This window comes from Lates calcarifer, unplaced genomic scaffold, assembly GCF_001640805.2.
Source record: "Lates calcarifer isolate ASB-BC8 unplaced genomic scaffold, TLL_Latcal_v3 _unitig_5188_quiver_2090, whole genome shotgun sequence".
Taxonomy (NCBI): domain Eukaryota; kingdom Metazoa; phylum Chordata; class Actinopteri; family Centropomidae; genus Lates; species Lates calcarifer.
Genome location: NW_026117347.1, coordinates 2,903 through 20,356, shown reverse-complemented (window position 1 = coordinate 20,356; position 17,454 = coordinate 2,903). Strand labels below are relative to the sequence as shown.

The following is a 17,454-nucleotide window of genomic DNA, read 5'->3' as shown; positions in this document are numbered from 1 at the left end:
AGCAGCTGAAGTTATTAAATCAGTCCTGAGTCCTAGCTCTCATTATTAGTAAGAGGAGAGCTGCTTCAGGCAGACATTTCTTTGGAACAGCAGTATTGTGTTTCAGACAGTGTGTCTGTGCTGATGAGGGATAACAACACAAACAGTAATTTTTTTTGACTGGTGAAGCCTCAGATTACCTTCAGATAAACCAGGACTGTGGATTCTGTTCCTCATCACGTTCAGTGGAAATTCACTAACATTTCTGTAAATGGCAGGTCTGAGCAGGAGCAACAATTACAGTGAGCAAAGCTTTTTTATAGGAGCACCTGCATAGAGATGAATTCAGAGCACAGGGAGTCTGATCCTAAATAAACTTTAACAATATGGATATAAGGTATGAACAACAAATACATTTGAATCTTGATTAGGTAAATAAAATAGACTAAATTAAATCTAAGCATCAGGTTTATACATGTAACAAAACAGCGCTATTCATGTTCCAGTCACTGGAAAAACACTTGAACCAGAATAAACAATCAGAATAAACGTCAGCTGATCCCTCTAGTGGTCAAATGGTGTAACTGCAGTACTGAAAACGGCCACATGGCCAAACACACAGGACAGGTGTGTCACCAAAACACTCGTTATTAGGCTTATTCCTACAGCGTGACACTCGTAGTAAAATGAAGCTCAAACAACGGTTTTAGGACCGAAAAGAACTCAGGTAACATTTCCACCAACAATCAGCTCAGTCTGCTGTTTGCTAACAGGAAGTTTAACTCACGTTTGTGCATGAGCGCACGCGACAGGTATCCACATCTGCGCAACCGCGGAAAACGCGCACATGACACCTGATCTTACCTTAAGGAAGTATGACGTCATCACTACGGTACGTGTGCGAGGACCAAACTCAGATAAAACCTCATAGCTGCGGGGGGAGGGGGACAACACCTGATTATTCAGACTTATTTATAGAATATGTGAATCTGTCCTTTAAAGTAAAGCGGCTTCTTGCTTTGAGGTGACAGGATCGACCAATGAGAGTAAAAAGTAAAAGAGGAGGCTACTTCATGAATCAAGTTTTACTATCAAACATGACAGATTAACCTGGGAAGAGTCAAACCCGGGGCCTCTACACTCTGTGCATTACACAAGCAGTGGAGCAGTTCTTTTCATTTTCATGCAAAGATGAACTCTACAATCATTTTTAACACAGGTGCACAGAGCGGCTACATTTTAAATGGTGCAGTGGTTTTTCCAAAGTCAAATCCTTCTGTCCTGGACGACATATCTTCCTCAGATTAAGATCTGCTGTTTTTCCATCACTGGATTGTATGGGTAAAAAAAAAAAGAAAAAAAAAATTAATTTTGCATAATACTCCAACTGTATTTTAAACCACATTAACATTTGGAAACTTTAAAACAGAATCAGTCAGAAACACATATCATGGTGTTTTTGTTGTTTTACCTCTATCACTAATACGAGCTTTCAGGAGTTAAAATAGTTGCAGTTAGCACTTTTATTTTGAAAGGCAGAGTGCCAGTTTGGAAATGATATGTTGCAAGAGGTTGGACTGAGTCCATTCGGCTTTGCGGGTACAACAGACTAATGCATGTGCTGGCACCTGCCTGTGAAGCCTGCAGTGCTGCAGCAAACACCAAGTGTGTGCTGAGGCTCCTGCAGACTGTATTTGGACTAGAGAGTCCACTTGTGGGCAGACTTCACCAGACTACGACTCACACCGATATTGAAAGCAATTTCTATTATTTTTCTATCCAAATACTTTGATGCATCATGGTTTTGCATTAAAACAGGTAAACACTGGTTTTCAGTCAAACTGTAGAAACCTTTGAGCAACAGAAACAGGTTGTGAACAGTGTTGAGTAAACAGTCACTTCCTTCCTCATCCAGCTGTTACAGACTGATGTGGTGTTTGTGCTGCTGAGCAGGTGGCGGACAGTGGCTGTTTACAGCGTTTTACAACTGCAAGGTCCCAGGTTTGATACCAGCAACTGTCAGGTGGTTTGCGCACCTGTACACACCTCAGCCTCCAATCATGTGAATGTTATTATCATTCCCTCGTAATCTGAGACTCTCGATTCAGACAAGAAAAAACTAAATGCAAGAAACTTTAAAACAAAGTAGAAACATTAGAAATAATAACACCCCTGTGGATATTCACCAGTGAAGCGTAAATAAAAACTAAAGTCATGAGGACGTCACAGCAGCTGCATTATGACCTAATCTGTCCAGAGGGCCGACAAAATCCTCACTAACCCTCTGACAGTGGTGGATCTTCTGTGGTGTCCCTGAGGGGCAGGTGTAACTCCCAGCATGCACTGGGGTGGAGTAACAGGTTTAAGAACCTCAGGCTTTGTTAATGTGTGTTCTGTGATGTTAGTATTTCTTTGTTTGATACTGTTCCCACAGTTAAATTGTGTGTGTGTGTTGTGTTTGTGGCAGGTGACCTGCCTCCAGGTGTGAGTGTGGATGTGGTCTGTAATTAAGCTGCAGCTCCTCTTAGAAAACCGTATAAAGCTCATTGTTAAACAGCGACGTTTTGACTTGTTGACTGAAAGGAGAAGTTGGGCTCACCACAGGATTTCAGTAGAAGTAGAGCAACGTTTTTAAGGCAGACGTCCAGTTTGGAAATGATATGTTGCAACAAGACTGAGTGGATTTGGCCCGACTTCCTGACTTCACCTGTGATGTCTGCACTGATGCAGTTTGAGTCTGCGCTGAGCCTCCTGTAGACCTTTTAAACAAGAGACACTGATATAAATGTGAGGGTGGAATAATAAAACATATTAATACTTCATACTATTTTTCAAACTCATGCACTTCTTGTCTTTCATCCAGGTAAGGAAAAACCTGCCCACCTGTGGATGTGAGGCTCCTCAGCAGAGGGTTTGTTACGAATCTATCATCAGAAGTGTTGATGTTCAGATCTTTGCAGAAATGCACAATTTTTGTGCAACTTGTGTAACTTTTGGAAAAGTCTGTCTGAGCAGTAAGTAAGAGTTTTTCCATCAAAAGTGAAATCAAATTGATGACATGATTTAAAGCTGTAAATCAGGATCAGTTCGGGCAGCAGAGAACAGGTGCTGAACACATCATCACCTTTTAGGTTCTTATTTCTCCATCCAGCAGTTACAGAGCAACATCATCAGTCATGTGGAGCTGTGTCTGTGTTCACCTGATGAATCTACACGTTTTAAACTTTTCCATCAGTTACACTCCTCAACAAACATCTTCACACAGCCTCATAATCTGTGCAACAGCCTCTGTCTTCAAAGAGCCTCAATTCAGGTGAGAAAAAACTAAACACAAACAAGATTCTAATTTAAATCAAGGAGGAAACTTTGCTGCTGCAGCTCCAGAGAATAGAACAAACCTGTGAACTACACTCAGGAAGAAGAAACACCTGGATTTAACCCAGGCCACTATACTGGTTCTTATCTGACTGTGGTTTCTTTAACCTGTTCAACAAAAAAAAGAAAAAATCAGTAAGCTCACTCTGTAACCTCAGGTAGCAGGCACGTACACGTTTGACTTATCCTCAGGATTATCAGGTGATGTGTCATAACACGCCTGTTTGGAGAGTTACTGATCTGAACTGTCTCTTCAACACGTTTTTCAAAAACAACTGTTGTAAAATAAAGATGAAGTTAGAATTAAAACAGCAGAATCACTTTAGTTTCTTCAAAGTGTGAACAGACAGAAAGATCCAGAACAGTCTCAACATCCAGTTTGATAGTTTTCAGCTTTTATTCAAACTGTTCTGAAGCAACATGATTGTCCCAGATAAGCTCAATAACACAGATATGAAAATAAACAATAAGTCACATTATGTTTCACTTTAGCTGCAGAAGCTTCACATTCAGCAGAACAGCACATTTGATTTGGACTCAAGTCTGTTTTTGTCCACGTCCACGTCCAACTCAGTCAACAGCTACAAGCAGTTTGATCAGATCTGAGACTGATGCATTTAGAAGACACTTTTCTTCAAAGAGCTTTAATATTTACACCTGTCATTCACACACACACTCACACACTGATGCAGGTCTGACCATCAGTGTGTTGCTCGAGGACACTTCGACATGTGGACGGGAGGAGCCGGGGATTTGAACCACCGACTCTGATGAACAGACCTCCTGCTGCAGCTGTTTCTACTTTTTTATTAGAAGTCTGAAGTGACTGCAGTGGTTCAGTGTCGTTTCCTTCAGCCGAGGAGTTCAGATCAAATACGACTGATTTTAACTGTTGTGTGATTTGATCTGATGGTTTCTGGACTGTTGCAGTTCTCCTCATTAGGTTTTGGTTCACATGACGTTCTGAGCTGCAGCCTGAAGTCATCAGGTCATTTTACAGCAAGTCAGACATTTTCAGAGGTAAATAAGCTTTTTAAAAAAATCTGTGTGATCTTTTAAATCTCTTCTTAAAAATGCATTTTATCAGAAAGTTTTTCTCCTCATTTTGGTCCCTTTTTAACTCTGTCCAATTAAATTCTGTTTGTATTATTTATATTTTCGTGCTGTTTTGTCATCTCATTATTTTTAATGTTTCACTCTGTCTTACTGTGAGGTCCATGTCATTCATACAGACAGAATGAATGTAACAAAGGCTACTCTGATTTGATCTCCTCGCTGATAAACCTACATGAACAGTAACAGGAGTGAAATGAGACTCATAATGAGAGAGCAGTGTTGGATGATGAAACAAAAACTCTGAGGTTGTAAAAACTCCTCAGCAAGACGTTAATAAGCAGATTCTCTCTCAGACACATATTATTCATATAAATCTCAGTTAAAGGAACAGTTCAGTCAGTTCAGTCAGTGTTAGAAGGCAGATACTCTCATCACCTTTAACTCCACTCTGTGTCTGCACTGTAACTGCATGTGTGTTCACTGTCATCTCAGTCCAATGTGAGTTATGTCCTGTTTTAGATGATTTTTTTAATGGTATATTATGTTTGTCACATGCTTTAATTGGTAATTAGATACACATCTTTATCAATTAAAACTTATTTTCTTCTGTCCATGTCTGAGCACTGCAGATGAAAAAACAGCCTTTTATCTGACTTTAGCGTATTTTACAGCAAAATCTACTCTATGTTCAACAAACTTAAGAAATGGAATAAAAAAAAGCCCTGGAACAAACCAACTTCATCACCACACAGAGGAAGGAAACTGGACATTTTTTGCAAAATTCAAACTTACAGCTGCATTTTGTATTTTTTACTCACATGTTGAGAGAGTTATGGGTCACTGTAATCACTCCTCTCTTCAACACTGGCAGACTGGATGACTTCTAAAGTCTGAAATTCCCTCTTTGTGTTTCATTGCTGAGCCTCAGCAGGACGACACGTCCTGACAGTCACTGACAATAAACCTAAACACGACTGTCAGGACAGGAAGTAAACTGGTTACAGGTGACTGACACTGCTGAACAGTGACTGATTTATGTTCTTCTACCAGTTTGAACGACTGCAGCGACTGAAAACTCTCAGCCTTCATGTTTTTTCTCACTAATTATTCTACCAGTATCTCTGGGAGGTGACTTTATTATGACTAAAGGGGCAGTGATCTTCTCTGAGCTGCAGAAGAACAACAGATTTCTAAAGACAGTAACTTTGAAAGATTGACAGTTGTTCATCTTAGACGGCTGAAGCCTTTAAGTTAACTCTGAATGGAGGATTTTATCTCCATCTCTTCCACTGACAGCACATGAAGGACTCAGTGTGGACAGGACGAACGATTACAGAGACCAAAACCTGTTTCATTGTAAATGTGAGCATGTTGATATTGTATTAAGCCACAGATAAAAAAAAAGTAAGGCAACTAAAACTGTCCTGTCCTCTGTCTGAGGACATTTAAATGTTTGAAATTTGATTGAAATATTTGCGCTACACTGGCCCCTCCTGGTGCTGCTGCAGAGAGACAGGATGAGCAGGCAAATTTAATCCTAATCCACAGAGAAAAAACTACATTAAAAATACCTGTGTACATGTTGGTCTGTCCTAAAACCTTTGGATCAGTGAGGACTGGACAACATGTGCTCAGTTTCTAAAAACCTCTCCACGCTTTTGGTCTAAAATCAAAACTGGTCCCCACAAGAATAAAAGTACTGACTGCACACACACACTTCAGCAGCAAACCTCAAGGTACGTGTCAGACCTGGAAACCCTCACTCTGACTGGGGGGGTCAGTACCGGCCCCTCTGTCTGCTGGAGAGAAAACAAAATGAAATTAAAGAGAATCTGATCAGATTGAGGCTAAAAAACAAATCAGATTTTTAGGTTTGTTATTTCTTTGTTCTAAGATTACAGAAATAAAGTGAGTACTGCTGAGAGATTAAAACATTTCCATGAACATTGCAGAGATCTGATTTAGTGTTTAGTTTCCTGATGATCAGTTCTACCCTGTCAATTTAATAATCAATTTAATTTTTATTGATGAACCTTAAGGCCTCAGGTACTCAGAAATACCAGAGTGTGATTAAAGATCCTGAGATACAGTTTGACTGATCGTACCAAGGTCCAGACTGGTGTCGAAAGGTGATCAGGTATTTATTATCAGGCTCCTATAATCCCTGTTTATAACGTCTCTGTTCATACTGTTCCATCATTTTAATGAATTCCTGTCACAGATTTTCTTCTGTGTTATATTTGTTGTTTTGATTATTCTGTGAATGTTTTAATTTGTAAATCACATTGTAACAGGGTCTAAAAGTTCTTATTATTTTATTGTTATAGGTTTGATCAGAAAATAAAGCTCTTTTATCAGTTAATCACTCTCCATTAAACAGAACTATCTCAGTGGTGACGGTCGCTGCTAAGAGCTTCAGCCACTGTTGTGTGTGAGGTTAAAGTACATCCTCTGAGCAGTGCTTCTATCAGATATGATGAGACGGGTCGGACCATCATATCAATATGATCAGTAGAAGAAACTAAATAATAGAAATATGACGTTTTCCACCTCTTGAAAATAGCTTTTGGTGAGTAAAGGAATAAAGTTTGATGCTGAACTCGCAACATTTCATCAAGACTGGTGAGTAAACAGCTGATTCCAACACTGGCTGTAACACTGTAGTGATTTGACACACATGACTGTCAGTCACTGCAGAAACAGTTTGTCAACAGGAGAAACAGCTAAAGTGCCAGCAGTAGAAACTAAGACAGCAGTGACTGATTAAAAAAGATAAAGTCAATGATGATGTGACCACAGTGTGTAAACAACCAAAAACAAAGAGTACTGGAAATATATTAATCACAAACCACATGACATTAAACATGTGACTGTAAACAAACTTTTCCATTGAGATAAATGAAGTCTCAGTGGGTTTTGTAAGAACCTAAATACCAACAGGAAAGTTTATATCTGAAATGACCAAAACTAATGATTTTTAACAGGAGATAGTTCCACAAATCAGCTTCTGTCTGCACAGCATGAATATGTTGACTGAAAAACTTACTTGTTCCTTCTGCAGAGTATAACAGCAAGCACAACTACAAGAAGAAATAATACTCCAATAACAATAACACAGGCAATGGTCACTGTGTTGAATATTCCCCCTGAAACACAGAACAACAATATAGTGTTAGACTCAGAATGTTTGTGTGAAGATGTAGATGCTGCTAAAACCTATGAAAACAAGTAAAGACATTATCTGATTAAAACACCAGTAGAGGAAACCTCATCAGGCATACACAAAGAAAGCCCTTTAATTTTTGCAAAAGTTGTTTTACTACAAAAATGATGTTGAAATGAAATAATATGAACATATTTTCCATTGTTCACCTGTGTGAAATTCTAAATAAATCATAGTAAAACTGCTCCACAGAGGTCATAATCACACAGTTTTAAATCTCTACCTACAACCTGAATGAGAAGCCACATTAAATATGACAGTCTCATCATGTCATTGACATATACATGTATATACAGAGGTCAGTTTCAGCTCAACAGGTGCTCAAACTTCTGAAGTGAAGCAAATTCATTAATAAATCTGGAGAAACAGTTATATTCAGTGAACAGAAACAAACACAGAGAGGTCAGCTGTGACTGGTTCAATCAGCCTACATGCTTCAGTGTCACATTTCATACAAAGCACAAGCTAAATGTGAGGAAATGTGTGAAGTGGTGAACATGAGTGAACTCCTGGTTTCAGGTTCAGACAGAGGAGGATGATCTGTGATTTAGAATCACAGCGTCCACACTCTGACTGTTGTTTTCATTTCCATTTTCACTTCAAGTCAAAACCTGATGTTGGATTTGAAGGAAGTTCTGCTTGGAATCAACCAAACCAGCACCTGCTGCAGTCAGTCGACCGAGTGTTAGGAAGCTACATCCTCATCAACATGTTGATCACACAGGACTCTCACTGTCAAACTGTCATCTCCCCTCAGGATGAATAAACTCTCTGTGTCTCTGTCTGATCTAATTCCAGCTGATAAGAGCTTCAGTCAGTCTCAGTATATTCTGGTGACACCTGTGTTACATTCATTCTTCTTCTCTGAAGCTTTTTTCTTTTCTCTTGTGGAACAGAAACGTCTCTGATTCTAATGATTTCAGTCTAAATCGGCCTCGTGTGGTGTTTTCATGTCTCTGCTCAGGATCAGGTTACACCAGCTATTTCTACACCTGTTACTGTGTGTGTGTGTGTGTGTGTGTGTGTGTCTGATCAGACTGATCTCAGACTTTACTACAAACTCCAGTTGTTTCTGTTCTTTCCCTCCACAGCCTCTCATTCTTCCTCTGATCTCTGTAGATTCATGAAGTGGAGTCTCAGAGCCTCACAACAAATCTGACTCAGCCTCAAACATTTTACACTCACACATGATTTCATCTCAGTTTGCTCTGTATTCAGTCTAAATACATGAATAACAACAAATTAACAATTAAAATAATGTGACTATAAAAACAAAAATACAAGAAACTCACCATTGATAGACACAAAGGTCTCAGCATAAATCTGATGGTTGATTTCCTCCTGTGTGGATACACAGGTGTAGTTGCCGGTCTCGGTCACAGTCGTTTGGAGGGTGATGTCATAGCGTCCTCCTCTTTCAGAGACCTGAGGGTCTTTAGCAGGAAGGATGTTTCCAGAACTGTCTTTCCACTCTACTTTAGGTTTGGGAGAAGCTCCTCGAACGACACACTGCAGCAGTTCTCCATCCTTTGTTTCACCAAGTATCCTGATGTACGGCTCTGGAGCTGCACCTGTGAACATGAATAACAACTTATTAGGAACACTCACAGGAAATATAATACAATACCTTTAACTTTCTGCTTATATATGTTGATTGAAGTGTATTTAAAAGAAAAACACCATGAACAGAGAAGAAGGAGAAGACACAACACAAGCACTGGTTTCAAATACCTGCAGTTTGATAGGACATGAGATATAAAATCATTTTGACTTTTTTCAGTAACTATTCACAACTGTAAACACAATTTCTGATTAATATCATGACAATAAAGAAATGTGGAAAATCTATGAATCTCTGATCAGTTTCTTTCTTGAATTGAAATATTACAGTCTAATGTTAATGAACACATTGTTCTTTGGTGTGGAGCTCACACACTACAACTCTATACTACAACACTTTCCATTAGAGTCAGCTCACACAGTTCCTCCATTATCTATTCCACCTTCAACTATAGAAACCTTAAACTCACTGCTGCTCTACAATCTGTACTTTACTGTATTTATTATTAGACACTGACATTCTGCACAGTTCTTACTGCACTCCAACCTTTAACCTACACACTGGATTTATCATTAATGCTGTTTCTGCTCTATATACTGTGTATTTTGACTCTTACTTGAACTTTAGTTTTTCCACTTTATGCTCCTTCTACTCCTCCACATTACAAAGGGAAACATTGAACCTTTACTCCACTAATTTAGCTTCAGTTACCTTTAAGATGAAGATTTTACACAATAGATAATAGAACAAGCTTTTAAAACTGAGTTCTTGTATTTGGTCTGGACAGTTTGCAGTCTGATTAAAGTCTACACAGATCAAGGTGGTGAACAGGTGAACTGTCTCCACTAATTAAACAGTGACGTCATCAGAATCAGGACTCACCTGGGATGTTTTCACCTCTTCTGTCTTTTAAGGGACCATCTGAAAGGCAGAACAGAACATATGTTAGTGTGTTTGTGTGAGATCATCAACTTAGCAGACAGGAAACACAAACAGTGAGTCATTACCCATCAATCTAACACTGATTTCACTAACGTACCAGTTTAAACTCACATTTCATCTGCTATCATTCATTGTACAGAACAACATAATCTGCAGTGTCACAAACATCGAGCCTGTTTTGATCCAGAGGGAATCAGTCCAGATGTGGCTGCAGTGCTGTGGGGACGAGGCCCTGCCAGATGTGGATTCTGACTGTTTGACTAAAATCCATCTGGGACTCTTAAACCAGAGTCATCAGGAAATAATCAGGTGTTTTATGAAAGTACTCACCAACAACAAGCTGAATGTGGGATGTTTGACGACCTGGAAAATCACAGATGTAGTTTCCACTGTCAGTCAGCTTCGTATGTCTGATGATTATGGAGGCGTTTTCCATTCTTCAGTTCATCTTCAAAATGTGAGACACGACCTCTGAACTGTGGATCTTGACCTGATAGCTGTTTATTGTAATGGTCTCCACTTTCATACAGGAAAACATCCTGCTGACCATCTTTCTTCCAGTCAAAGCGTTTTCCCTGAATGTTCTCTCTGGAGCTGAGGGAACAGGGTAAAGTTACATCATGTCCTTCTGACACACTGATGATCTTTGGTTCTGGAAGATAAAAAACATGTATTAATCAGTGTGATACAGAGTCATTCAGGTAACAAGTTCATACTGTGTCTCTTCATCACTCTCACATTTTTAGTGGGTTTTGCACTTGTTTGAAAAATGTGAGGAACACAAAGAAAGAAAAAGAAAGAGGAAGTATGAGAGCGCTCCAGATCAACAAGGAGAAAAAAACAACTAAACAAAGTGAAGCTTCAATTAACTGATGAACTTAATTTAGCTGAGTAAAAAGACAAGGAGAATCTGCTCATTATTTATTTCTTTACCTGAGAAAAGTGAAGGAGTGAGTAATTTAATTTCTACAGTCAGATCATAACCAGGAGTCTGAACAGGTTTACATCCACAGCATTTACCAACATGAACAGTCTCTGAGGAGCAGCTGTAATTAATGTGAGACTTTCACTTAAAACTGTTCTGATGTTTTATGATCCAATATTTATTTTAGTTCTACTCTTCTCCTTCTCTCTACAACTTACTCTTTTCAAAAATAAACTCAGATGTTTAACAGCTGAATAACTCTGCTCTAAGAAAATATAAGCTGTTTGTTTCCTTCAGTGTTTTCTACAGTGTCCTGTGATGTTTGCTGCAGGACAGTCTGATAGGATTTACACAGATACTCCAGTCACAGTTTATCCTGCTGTGGATCATCTTTACTGAATTCAATAATATACTGCGACCGGATTGAGAGCTATAGCGGGCCGGATGCTGCCCGCGAGCCGCCCGTTGGTAACCACTGCTTTAGGAAATGAATTTCAAAATTTTGAGGTTATTTCCGGCTCAGTAAACACAACACTGAATCAAAGTGATGAAGTAAAGTGTGAGTCAGTGTGAGGCAGCGGGAACAGTCAGAGTTTCTCTGTCATCAGAAATATCAGCGTCCACAGTTCAGAGATGTTTCACAGCAAATTGTCAGGTTTGACATGAAGAAGAGTTTGTGAGAATGAACGGTTCATTTCTCTGTTCAGGAAGGAGACGACGCCCTGAACATCCGCTCCCACACATATGATAAAGAGAGAAATACTGCGGACAGCGAACGCATCACCAACACGTTTTAACACTGATCTGTACTAATTATTACAATTCATGTAACATGTTCATGTGTTCCTGATCTGATGTGACAGGTGCATCTGCTGCAGCACCTTTCTGTTTCCAGGCTCCAGAAATGAACAGATTCTTTTTCAGAATAAAGCTCAGTCTGATTCTCAGAGACTCTTTAGTTTTCTCACCGTTTCCATCAGCAAACGTTGTTCCAGACCAAGTCAGGAGACAGAGACACACGAGAGGAAGAAGCTCCATCGCTGTTGATCTCAGCTCCATCACTGCAGCATCACTGACGGAGCATCTAACGGCTCCGAGCTGCGTCACTGACTCAACACTAAACACTTTCTGTTTCTCAGCTTCCGGGGACCAGGTCCTTCACAAGAACCTGCACCACTGAGCCTGCACCGGCACACACCGCATGAAAACCAGGAGCTGACACACTCTGCAGGGAGAGTTCCTCCTTTAGAGGAAATGTTTCATCTTTCATGTCGGATTCTTCTGCTTTTAAAAGTTTGTCTCTTCTTACATGAAGACGACCTTAGAATCAGGAACAGAGAAACTCACATTTTCACTCAGTTGTTGTCAGATCTGTGTCACAGTCAGGAGAGGCAGGTGTGTGTGGACTGAGCTGCTGTAACAGGTTTCTGAGGACAGCAGGGGGCGCCACATGAACACATTTTGAACATCAACATACTCACCAGCCACAGCCTTGAAATGTGGCTCGGAGACGTTTGCAGCTTTCTCCTCTGCTGACGGCAGCTGGACTCACAACATTCACACCAGACTCCAACAGATTCAGTTTCAGTCTCAGACCCCTCACTGTCCATGTGGTCTCCAACATCTGGATTCATATTTCAGTCTCTCTAAGATTTGAACTGTGTAGACAACATGTTACTGAACAGAGAAGGTGCAGGAGAGAGTCATCTTAGAAATAAAAGTTTAACTGTGAAGATAAAAACATCCACAACATCACAGAGAATAAAGTCCATATTGATGCTTCAAACACTTGAAGAGTCATTATATAAAGATACTGTACAACTGCAGGATTACTATGACCCTACAACCAGTGGACAGTTAGCCTAGCTTAGCATAAAGACTGTAAACAGGGAAACAGTCTGTCTGTGTCCAACAGAAACTAAATCCACCTGGCAGCTCCTCCACAGCTCAGTGACCAACATGTTATATCTCCAGACTCTGAGGGTTTGACTGTTCCCCCATGTCCAGGCTTTATGCTAAGCTAAGCTAAGCTAAGCTAACCCTCTGCTGGCTGTGGCTTCATATTTAACAAACAGAAGTCAGAGTCTGATCAATCTTCTCATCTCTCAACATAAAGATGAAGAAACACATGATCAATATGTATTGATAAACCTGTGGAGCTGTCCATGGTGCTGAAGGAGCTGATGGATCTGTAACTGGCTCTTTTTCTTTGTCAGTACAAACACACAAACACAACACACACAAAACTATTGGATAAGGAAACTAAACAAAGTCAACTTTCTACTAAAACACTGACATTAGAAGATCTCCACCTGATGTGTTGAACTCAGACTGATGAAGCCTCAGATTCTCTTCAGATCAACTTTGAATCAAAGTGTGAACAGACAGAAAGATCCAGAACAGTCTCAACATCCAGTTTGATAGTTTTCAGCTTTTATTCAAACTGTTGTGAAGCAACATGATTGTCCCAGATAACCTCAATAACACAGATATGAAAATAAACATGTCCAACTCAGTCAACAGCTACAAGCAGTTTGATCAGATCTGAGAACTGATGAATTTAGAAGACACTTTTCTTCAAAGAGCTTTAATATTTACACCTGTCATTCACACACACACACACACACACACACACTGATGGCAGGTTCATTAATAATCTGATCGGTCACTGTGTGAACTCCAGTCTGTCTCTATGGAACTGACCACAGTGTAACTCAGTCACTGAACTTACATGTGGTCCTTCAGGGAAACTGCAGTGTAGTTTATGTAGAACTGAGGTTAGATAATGAGGGAGAGATCAAATCAACTCTGGTTAATGTACAGTTATGGTTTGGTAAATATCATAATAATGATTGGCTTCATTTTAAAGACAAAGTTTCCATGAGTTTAACAGAGAAATTATGACTTCATCCTCCAACAGCCGACCTCACAGCTCATGTAAAGGTAGATCAGAGTCCTGATCAGGTTTCTGCTCTGACTCACTGGACTCTTTAAATTGTGTTTGATCGGTGAACCTGCAGGAGAGAAAACAACATTATATTCAGGAAAATATCAACTGATCTGATCTGAGAGTAAAAACCAACAGAACGCTGAGAAGATAAACAACTGTCATCACTCTGAACATCAGAGGATAGAAAGAGCTGTTGTTGTTATTTAAACTTACCTTTCTTCGATTTTTTGCAACAACATATTACAAGCAGAGTTAGAAGAATACCAGCAACAAAAACTGAGAATTAAACCAACAATCCATCCAGTGGGGAACCCTGAAACAGATGAGGATAAAGTGAATGTCAGACTCAGAGTGTAACAGCAGATCATGTGCAGCAGGTTGGACATCACAGCCTTCACAAAGACAACAACTAACTGTGTCCATGCTCCTAGAATCTCAAACTCTCAGCAGATAAAAACAGCAGTGGGATGAATGTGAGCAGCACAGTGATGTCAGCCTCCATCTTCTGTCCACTCTCCTCCTGCTCGGCTGCTCAGCTCAGAGCTTGGTTCTGGTTTTGCTCACAGTAGTGAGGAGGCTCATGTTGCAGCATCCTCCTCTTTCTGACACGTGTTCTTCATCAGTAGCAACATGTTTGGAATATTGTACTTTTTACTCCACTACATTCATCAGACTGATAAACTCTGCTCTAACACTTTCCATCAGAGTCAGCTCACACACTTCCTCCATTATCTATTCCACCTTCAGCTGTACTGTAGGTTGTGTAGTGAGCTGGTTTTGTCATTAGCAGCTGTAAATATTTCTAACAACAGAGCTCTGTGGAACAACTAGTTTGTGTGGTGGAACCCGTTTGAATCCAGTGATGCAGAAATCTCCTCTATGTAACCAGTTGAGTTAGAAGCAGTCAAACCAAGTGTGGAATCTACAAACAGCTGCTGCATCCAGCTCCAGGACTCTGATCTGAACCAGACGCCTCAAAGAGACTGAGAACAGAAACAGTACAGGCAGCCTGTGGAGCCTCACTACAGGACTTGTTCTGTGTTTGTCTTCATCTCAACTGGAAAGTATCCACAGACTGGAGAGAACAGAGGCTCAGAGTCAGAGCTCAGCTTCACACGCTGCTGCAGTGAATGAACCGAGTGTTAGGAAGCTACAACCTGATTAACATGTTGCTCACACAGGACTCTCACTGTGACGTGATGGGAACTCAACACAATGTCACATGATTCAGTCAACAGTTCACCTCTGAAACCTTTACGTGCCTTCATGGTGTCGAGTTATTACCCAGAGTCAGAGTATGATCCTAGTTTCAGTCTGACTTTAGTTTCTAGTTAAAATCAAAGAATGAAATCATCAATAACTAAAACCTGATCTCCATCTTTCAGAGTCCTCATGTTGTTTGTTGTGATTCATGAGACTCTGTTGCTGTCAAACTGTCATCTCCCCTCAGGATGAATAAACTCTCTGTGTCTCTGTCTGATCTAATTCCAGCTGATAAGAGCTTCAGTCAGTCTCAGTATATTCTGGTGACACCTGTGTTACCTTCATTCTTCTTCTCTGAAGCTTTTTTTCTTTTCTCTTGTGGAACAGAAACGTCTCTGATTCTAATGATTTCAGTCTAAATCGGCCTCGTGTGGTGTTTTCATGTCTCTGCTCAGGATCAGGTTACACCAGCTATTTCTACACCTGTTACTGTGTGTGTGTGTGTGTGTGTGGGTGTTCAGACTGATCTCAGACTTTACTACAAACTCCAGTTGTTTCTGTTCTTTCCCTCCACAGCCTCTCATTCTTCCTCTGATCTCTGTAGATTCATGTGTTCAATCTGAACACATGCAAATATATTTTTTAAACTAATAACAAATGAACAATTAAAATTATTTGACTGTAAAAAGAAACAACAAAAAAATAGAAGAAACAAATAAACTCACCAGGAACAGACACATGGGTCTCGTGATAAATCTGATGGTTGATTTCCTTCTGTGTAGCGACACAGCCGATAGTAGCCAGAAATGGTCACAGTAGTTTGGAGGATGATGTCGTAACGTCCTCCTCTTTCAGAGACCTGAGGGTCTTTAGCAGGAAGGATGTTTCCAGAACTGTCCTGCCACTGTACAAGTGGTTTAGGAGAAGCACCTTGAACGTCACACTGCAGCAGTACCCGTCTTTTGTTCCATTGAAGGTGATGATGGACGGCTTTGAAGCTGCACCTGTGAACGTAAATGATAATTTAGGTTGAGACAGCATAATACCAGGATCTTTTAGTTCCACCCTTCTCTGCTTGTATATGTTGATTACAGTGTGTTTAGGGGAGGACAGAAACAGAAAGACACAATACAATCAGTGGTTTCACATCCCTGCGTAGTTTGATGTATGTAAAATACTTCTGACTTCTACCAAATATATGTTCAATTCACAACTGCAAAAACTCAGCTCACACAGTTCCTCCATTATCTATTCCACCTTCAACTATAGAAACCTTAAACTCACTGCTGCTCTACAATCTGTACTTTACTGTATTTATTATTAGACACTGACATTCTGCACAGTTCTTACTGCACTCCAACCTTTAACCTACACACTGGATTTATCATTAATGCTGTTTCTGCTCTATATACTGTGTATTTTGACTCTTACTTGAACTTTAGTTTTTCCACTTTATGCTCCTTCTACTCCTCCACATTACAGAGGGAAACATTGAACCTTTACTCCACTAATTTAGCTTCAGTTACCTTTAAGATGAAGATTTTACACAATAGATAACAGAACAAGCTTTTAAAACTGAGTTCTTTTATTTGTCTGGACAGTTTGCAGTCTGATTAAAGTCTACACAGATCAAGGTGGTGAACAGGTGAACTGTCTCCACTATTAAACAGTGACGTCATCAGAATCAGGACTCACCTGGGATGTTTTCACCTCTTCTGTCTTTTAACCTTTTAAAGTGCGCAGGTTGCCTGCGACCTGACATTTACATGTAAACTGAATAAATCAATCAACTCTATATTTTCATGTTGACTGTTGACGTAAACACGGACATATTATACCTCGTTTGAAAGATCAATTTTCAGTTTTACAATTTATTCAAGAAACTAAATGACGGATTTACACGATAAACACGTGAACGTCTCACTTTCCGGCAGTAACCAGTTAGCAATGAACCTGCTAACCTGTCTCGCTGCAGTTAAAAAGCATTTATAGGTCGAAAAACAGACATTTAAAGACAAACTGGGCTCATTTTAAGAAGAAAAACTCACCGAGTAAATCCAACTCGTTTAAATTCAAGCGGAAGTAAAAATAAGCAGAATAAAAGTGGATTATTTCCCTCGTTTAGTTTTAACGCTGCTCCTCAAACTTCCAAAACAACGACATTTCAGTCCATTTTAAAGAGTTGACCAAATATTTGAGCAATGATGTTCAGTATCTCTGAAATCAGTAAACGCCCACGA

The 17,454-nt window shown here is 39.8% G+C and overlaps 1 protein-coding gene across 3 annotated transcripts; it reads right to left on the bottom strand.

The window, feature by feature from the left end:
• Positions 1-5,186: 5,186 nt before the first annotated feature.
• Positions 5,187-17,057, bottom strand: LOC108873899 (butyrophilin-like protein 1). 3 transcript variants are annotated; one of them, XM_051068658.1, is made up of 6 exons: positions 12,030-12,484; positions 10,467-10,788; positions 10,077-10,115; positions 8,926-9,204; positions 7,457-7,556; positions 5,187-6,206 (listed from the first exon to the last, which is right to left on the bottom strand). In XM_051068658.1, the coding sequence occupies exons 2-6, from the start codon at positions 10,570-10,572 to the stop codon at positions 6,188-6,190; spliced, it is 543 nt and encodes a 180-aa protein (XP_050924615.1). In that variant the 5' UTR covers positions 10,573-10,788; positions 12,030-12,484; the 3' UTR covers positions 5,187-6,187. The 3 variants fall into 3 exon arrangements, with proteins under 3 accessions (XP_050924615.1, XP_050924614.1, XP_050924616.1); XM_051068657.1 differs by having other exon boundaries at positions 5,187-6,209; positions 12,030-12,482; XM_051068659.1 differs by lacking the exons at positions 10,077-10,115; positions 10,467-10,788; positions 12,030-12,484 and adding an exon at positions 16,910-17,057 and having other exon boundaries at positions 5,187-6,209.
• Between the last annotated feature and the right edge of the window lie 397 nt (positions 17,058-17,454).

Bases quoted from the DNA above. Each gene is read 5' to 3' on its own strand.
- LOC108873899 (XM_051068657.1), bottom strand. From the start codon at position 10,572: ATGGAAAACGCCTCCATAATCATCAGACATACGAAGCTGACTGACAGT. The intron at 10,116-10,466 runs GTGAGTACTTTC...TCTGCCTTTCAG, and splicing joins CCACATTCAGCTTGTTGTTG to ATGGTCCCTTAAAAGACAGA. The intron at 7,557-8,925 runs GTGAGTTTCTTG...TCTGTGTTTCAG, and splicing joins GACCTTTGTGTCTATCAATG to GGGGAATATTCAACACAGTG.